The sequence below is a fragment of the Cynara cardunculus genome (assembly GCF_001531365.2).
Source record: "Cynara cardunculus var. scolymus isolate 2C chromosome LG 11, CcrdV1, whole genome shotgun sequence".
Lineage (NCBI taxonomy): Eukaryota > Viridiplantae > Streptophyta > Magnoliopsida > Asterales > Asteraceae > Cynara > Cynara cardunculus.
The window spans coordinates 11,744,473-11,752,104 of NC_037538.1; the positions used below are offsets into that span (position 1 = coordinate 11,744,473).

Below are 7,632 nucleotides of genomic sequence, written 5' to 3' on the forward strand. Positions count from 1 at the left end.
ATGAAGATGATAATATCTATGATTAACACCCTCCACAATAAAAATGATTAATCAACCTCTCATAATTACCAAAAAATGAACAAAATGAAAAATTATGATTGGTCGAATGCGGTTTGCACGGTTTGTACAAATTGAGTGGTTTGCATTTGATCGCTCCCCTATATAGATATATATATTAATAATGTATAAATTTTACATAATTTTTATTGATATTATATTTTGTTTCATTTTAACTAAACGTATAGGTTACCAAAAGATAGTCACGATCAAAGAATGATGACAAATAATCTAATTAATAAGGAAAATTATTGATTTTTTTTTGCAGCAACAACAAATTGATATGTTGGAAAATATAAATAATATTGATAGATATTTGATGGACGAATCCATCAATCTATGACGCTTTTAAGGAGTTACATTAGAAAAATGTCTTATTTAAAAGAGTTCCAATATGTTTATAGGATGGTTTTGGACGTCTTAACAAATTATATGATGCTTTTAAAATAAAATGTCGTATTAGTTATTTTATACAATACGACTTGAAAAAAATGCAATATGAGCATAGGTGTCCTATAAATAGATGAGTTTACAGGACACTTCTCAAAATGTTTCTATAAAATAACCAATACGACATTTTATTTAAAGATCGTTCTAAAACACTTGTTGAAACGTCAAAAAACGTTCTATAAACCTATTGCAACATTTTTAAATAAGACGCTTTATAGTATGGTCTATAAACTTAAGATTTATGAATTATTTCATTCGTCAAATTATGTAACTACTAACCCGCTAACCCAACCCGCCTCAACCCGCAAGGGTAGGGTTGGGTTATACTTTTGAATGGGTTGGATTGGGTTGAGATTTTCCAAACCGCTATAATTGGGTTGGGTTATAAAATTGTTGTAAACCGTCCAACCCAACCCACGTTCACCCCTATCAGCAATTGCCAAACAGTCCCTAAATCTGTGAGTGTATTTGTAGTGATAATAATGAATATAATGGGACAAAAGCTGAAAAAAGGGGTGACTTTCTTCTATCCATCATGGGACACTCCTTCCCTATTTGAAACCATGCTTTCTAAACGTCGCTCCATGGTTTTGTTTGTTTCACACTTCAATTCCTTTTCCAACTATTTTTGGGGCCACATGTCAATTCCTTCATTTTGGATACAAATATAACAATAAACTAACATCGGAATTTTTAATAAGAGCAAACTATACATTTGGTATAATGAAAAAAACATTCTGTTTAAAAATTACAAGATGACTATCATGGTTTGCCAAAAAAAAAAAAAAACATCCATATTTGGTTCCTCAACTCAACGGCCGTTAAAAAATTACGATAAATGATTTTTTTTCTCGATTTTTTTGTCTTTTAACCGATCAAAATTGATTTTATGATTTGGTCAATCTAGTTTTTGATCGAGTAAATGACAAAAAAAAATCAATATAAGACAAAAATACCCCTCATTTTCCTGGAATTTTTAACGGTTGTTAGAGGGAGGGATCAAATCTAGACGTTTTCACAAACCATGGTAGCTATCTTGTAAATTCAAATATGGGGGAACGAAATGTGTTATTTTTTACAAACTACAGGAACGAAATTTACATTGTAGCTTAGGGATCGTTTACCAAACGTTTAATGGGATAAACGTTTACCGATAAAATTCAACGTTGTCACTAACTTATCGGGTAAAGTTTTAGTCCACTAAAATAATATCATATGCAACAATTTACCCAGTAAATGCTAACCATAGTAAAATCGTCGCCACCACTTACCGAGTAAGACCCTCGGTCTTCGTCTTCGCTCTTATCGGATAAGATTCTTGTTCATTGCCATATTCATCCAAATAAAATAATATGACTTGATAAACACTTACTCAGTAAACATTTGATAATCATCCCCATATTCTTTTATTAATAAATAAAAGACTAAGATTCGTACATTCAACAAAATAGAATATATGGCTTTTATTAAATATATAATTAGGCAAATGAGAAAGATTTGATACGAGTACAAAATCCTCTACAAATTAACAAGTCAAATACATGGTTAGCAGCCACAACTTATTTTATCTCATCAAATAATTACAAAGATGCTTATTGCTTCTTTTAATTCATACATTCAGTGCTTAATCAATCATCCAAATTCTTGTTCCAAAAATATTATGTAAATAAACCACTTCCATAAATTACCAACCCATAATTTGTCTCTTTATAAAACCTTATTAAATTAATTTAAAAATAGTGTTTTAAAAAAAGAAGTATTTTGAGTAAAAATCGTTAAAGTCCAATCGAATTAGTATTCAAACAGTTAAATAAATTATTAATCAATTATTATTTATCGATAAATAATTGTAATTTATAATAAATTGTCTTAATGACATGCATAATTAACTAATATAGAACCAGATATTATATTTTTTTAATTTTTTAAACAATATAAATAAGTTTCATAAAATACATTAACCAAATTACCAAAGAAATATTAGATTGATGGGCCGTTTGGGTCAAATAGATTGATGGGCCGTTTCGGTCATGCAAAGCTTAGTATAGCCCAACCACGATCATATTGTAATCATGTAATGTTAACAGATATCCAAATATTTTCTAATTTATTATATTAAGAGACTGTTTACCAAACACTTACCCGATAAATACTTACCGGTAAATTTAACACTGACATTTACTTGCCGGATAAGATTTTAGTCTACCAAAACGGTATCGTATGCAACAATTTATCCGGTAAATGCTTACCGTGATAAAAGTCGTTGTCTTCACTTACCGGATAAGACTCTTGTTTCTTATCTCCCTTTTACCGGGTGAAATTTTTGAATCTTACCATATTCATCCGGTAAAGTAAAATAACTTGATATACACTTACCCGAATAAACATTTGATAGACGACCCCTTAATTTTTTTTTTATATAATTAAACCCCTCCATAAATAACATACCTAGTGACATCGAGAACATAAAACCAACAAATCTTTCCAATTTAATGGCTAAGAACTATTGACATTTTGATGATTTTTGAAAGAAAAATATCAAGAAATGTAAAGGACGTTTAAAAATAACTATTTCAATTTAATAATTAAATATCTAAGTAAAATAGAATGAAAAATAATAATAATTGAACAAAACGACGCCGCCCACAAACCAAAAATCTCCGTAAAGTTATATATAAAATTAAAACTCATGTAAAAATAATCAAATATTAAAACCCTAAATTGTCGTTTTCGGTTCCTCTTCTTCCTGGTTCTTCTCCGTAACCTCCACTTCTTCTTCGTCAGCCACCGCCGGCACAAATCTTTTCCAAAACGGGTGCTGCTTCCAAATTCCGGCCATCTCTTCTATCGGAATTCCCTTTGTCTCCGGAAAATACTTGTGAATGAAAACCGTCATCACCAACACCCAGAACATAAAGAATATAAACAATCCAAACCTGAAAACACACAACATCTCCAGGAAGATCTGAGCAATGAAGAAGGTGAAGATCATGTTGACGGAAACATTAACACTTTGAGCAGCTGATCGGATCTCGAGTGGGAAGATTTCACTCGGCACGAGCCACCCTAGCGGACCCCACGACCATGCGAATGCCGAGATGTACACGCAAATGGCCACAACGACAAGGATCGAATACCACTTCTCGAGCTCACCCGGGTTTCCTTGTAATCCGAACTTGGTAGCGACTGCAACCGTTATAACAGCCTACAAAAATCAACATCAAGAAAACATAATCATGAGTATGCATATGTTAATACAAGTTAACAAAACAACAATAAAGAAATCCCAATTGCATATGCCACGTAGAACAGTTGGTAAATAGCAGAATTTATGCAAATAAAGAAACCCTAATTACATATAAATATTTAGTTACCTGACAGATTAACATTTGAATCCCACCCTCAAGAAACAAAAACCTTCTTCCAACTTTATCTACAGTAAAGATCGAAACGAGGGTTGCTAAGGAGTTAACGATGCCGGTAATGAGGGCGGAAAAGAGCGAAGCATTATCTCCGAATCCCATGGTTTTGAACAAAACCGGGGCGTAGAACATGAACACATTCATTCCTGTAAGTTGTTGGAAGAACGGGATGAGGATTGCAAACGTTAATTGAGGTCGATATTTTCTTCGAAGAAGATTAAACCATGGGTGTTTAATCTTTTTCGATTCTTCACTTGCTGCAATGAGATCGTTGAATTCTTCATCGACATTGTTAACACCACGAATCTTTAACAATCTTTCTTTGGCTTCTTCAATCTTCCCACGTTCGATGAGCGAGTTCGGTGTATCAGGGAGAACAAGAGAGCCAACGATGAAGATAACAGCAGGAACAACGGCTCCTCCCAGGCTCAACCGCCACCCCCATCCACCCTTGATTTGTGCAAATCCGTAGTTAACTGCATTCGCAACTAGAATTCCAATGGTTATGGAGAGTTGAAACATGACATTAAGAGCACCACGATACTTATATGGAGCGACCTCTGATAGATATAAAGGCACAGACTGCAAAACACGATGATATAAACATCAAGATTAAGTCTTTAGGTTAAAAAGATGTATATATACATAAGATCAAACAAATATCGATCAGAGTTGATTACCTGATTAGCGAATCCAATACCGATGCCAAGAAGAATGCGACCAATGATAAGCATTAAAACGTTTTGAGCAAAGGCATTGACAAGGGCTCCGGCGCAGAAACTGCAACCGCCGACAAGCATGGACTTTTTCCGGCCGGCAGCTCTGGTTATAAATGATGCGAACCATGATGCCACAAGTGCAGCCAAGTAGAGCGATGATGTGAACATGGTTAACGTCGTACTGTTGAACTTGCAATATTGGTTGCTTGATGCAATAGTTTCCATCTGCTTCATGTAAACCGCCGGAAAGAATTTCTTCAAGAAAGGCGTCATAGAAGTGACCCCACCTGAAATTCCGATATCGTATCCAAAAATCAGACCACCGCATGCTGCCACCAAACATGTGATGAAGACGTTGAATGTGAGGTTTCCGGGATATGCTTTTGAATTAGCGGAAGCGATTACACCGCCTCCGGCCATGTTGAAATTGATTGTTGAAGCTTATTACGAATTGGAATTGAATGAATTCAAGATTATAGAGAAAAATTATTATTAAGTTATGAAAATTAGGAAAAGAAGATGGTATTTATAGAAGAAGTTTGTTGTTATTGAGTTGTAATCACACTCGTAACAAATTGATTTTGGGATTCGTTAAATCTTATCCCTAATTGGATTTGAATCAGATAAACCCAAATATTTATCGAATTTGTTATCCATTAAGCAACGTTTTTTCATAAGATTTCCAGATTTCTTTTTAAGTTTTAATTAGAACTAAAAAAGTATTCCCACAATAATGCAGCGAGATACATCTTTATTTTAATATTTCGTTTTTTTTATTTCAGTCGATGTTATAATATGAAATTATATGATTTTGAAAAAATAATAATGTTTTTATTTAAAGTATAATTTTAAAAATATCATAAATTTTTGACAAAAATATATCGATATTGGTATCAAATTAAATATTTAAAATTTCTCATTTTTTGTGTAATTTTTTAATTCAATTTTCTTATTATAATTTAATTTAGATTCAATAATAAAGTAATTTATATTTGGTTTAATAATTTAATTTGATTTTATATAAAGATAAAAGTTAATTATTTTATTATTACTCAATAATTATCCTAATTATATTTTAGATTTTTCATATTTTAAAATGAAATATTTATTCTCTATTTAATTATGTTTATCAATGGTTAGTTATGTGAATTCAAATATAAAATTTTAATAAGTTGTATTTACGCATAATTTTACTTGTAATCTTAAATTTTAAGTAATATACATCAATAAACAGTACTTTATGTATAAAAAATTAATTTTTAAAAGTTTTTATCAAATGCTTAATAAATATAGTATAGATAACAAAATAAATAATTGGTTTAAGAACCATGATAATAATGAAAACATTAAGTAAAATATATAATTCAACATGAATAAATAAATATGACAAATTAATTAACGAGAAAGAAAAATATTGATGGGTATTCATGTTATCAACTTCCTTTTTTTTTTCTTGCTTTAAAAATTGATTTTTATATTACTAGTTTTTGTTTTCAATATAATGAAATGAAAATATGTAAATAAAAAAAGTGATCATAAAATATGGGATGTAGATCAAGAATATCTTGTCCATAAATTTTGATTTTTTTTTTTAATTTCTCAAAACAACATTCCATAAATGTAAAATAAGAAGGTATTCAAGTGTTAAAATTTAATAGCAAAAGATAAGCTTGAAAATTGAATAGTAGACAACATTTCGAGGTGAGTTTTGCATTCGTTTTTTAATCTTGAGATATACATGGAGCCAGCTATATAAAAAATGGAATCAAGCAAATTCAATAAATATATACAGTCAACGGTACGACAAAGAACGCTGCCAACATGCGAATTTGTTTCCTATTTATGCAATTTACATGCTCTCTCTCTCTCTCTCTCTCTATATATATATATATAGAGAGAGACAGAGAGAGAAAGTTTGTTTCAAATGTGACCAATCACATTTGTACAACAAATGCAACCCAATAAATCTAAATATTTATTGAAATGATGAGAGTTTATTTATTATGATTTAAATATTTATGGAAGATGAATAAAGTTCATTAATTTATGATGTATACTTTATATTAGTAAACAATTAAAACTTCTATAAAATTTCATATTTATCAAATTAAATGGACGGTTGAGATTGAGTTTATTGGTTGTACAAATGTAAATGATTGTATAATAACCCACACACACACACACACACACACATATATATATATATATATATATATAGGGTTAGGTTCACGTGAGACCAATAGTTTTTCATGAGACTCGTAAGACCAATTTATATTCATTGATCAACTTTATAAATTAATGATCAAATGGTCTAAAGTTGCACGGTGACAATTTTGTGATTATTGAGAAGTCTCGTGACAGTTTTGTGATTATGAATGTTCAGATTGTAATCTAATCCAAAGATTGAGAATTGATCTTACGGGTCTCACGAAAAACCTTTGATCTCACATGATCCAAATTCTATATATATATACTATCTTATAAATCATTTGGCTAAAAACTCTTAAAAAACTCTTAAACCCGTACATCCCTAAACGATTTCATCCCTATCCGATTTCATCCCATATTTGAATTCGTGTAACTAACTGCAGATAAACACAATCAAATACAAGATAAACATCTCATTTTAAACATAAAAAATCTAAAATATAATTAGGATAATCATTGAGTTCGAACGTAATACTTAATTATTATCTTTATAAAATGTTGTATTATTAAACCAAAAATAAATTATTTCATTATTAAACTTAAATAAAATTATAAAAAAAATATATTATATTATAAAGCATTTGACAAAAACTTTTAAAAACTACTTTTTATGCGTAAAGTACTGTTTATTAATGCATATTATTTAAAACTCAAGATTACAAGTAGATTGTGCGTAAGTACAACTTATTAAAACTTGATTTTTGAATTCGTATAACTAATTGTGGATAAATATAATCAAATAGAGGATAAACATCTTATTTTAAAATATAAAAAAT

At 30.2% G+C, this 7,632-nt stretch overlaps 1 protein-coding gene across 1 annotated transcript; it reads right to left on the reverse strand.

Annotated features, from left to right (window-relative positions):
• Positions 1-3,223: 3,223 nt before the first annotated feature.
• LOC112521741 (sugar carrier protein C-like) lies at positions 3,224-5,068 on the reverse strand. The gene is made up of 3 exons (XM_025130738.1): positions 4,610-5,068; positions 3,882-4,511; positions 3,224-3,712 (listed from the first exon to the last, which is right to left on the reverse strand). The coding sequence occupies exons 1-3, from the start codon at positions 5,066-5,068 to the stop codon at positions 3,224-3,226; spliced, it is 1,578 nt and encodes a 525-aa protein (XP_024986506.1).
• Positions 5,069-7,632: the final 2,564 nt, after the last annotated feature.

What these genes read in the sequence shown, in the direction of transcription:
- LOC112521741 (XM_025130738.1), bottom strand. Translation starts at nt 5,068, where the DNA reads ATGGCCGGAGGCGGTGTAATCGCTTCCGCTAATTCAAAAGCATATCCC. An exon ending in GTATTGGATTCGCTAATCAG is followed by an intron (nt 4,512 to 4,609) that starts GTAATCAACTCT and finishes CGTGTTTTGCAG; the next exon opens with TCTGTGCCTTTATATCTATC. An exon ending in TTCAAATGTTAATCTGTCAG is followed by an intron (nt 3,713 to 3,881) that starts GTAACTAAATAT and finishes TGATTTTTGTAG; the next exon opens with GCTGTTATAACGGTTGCAGT.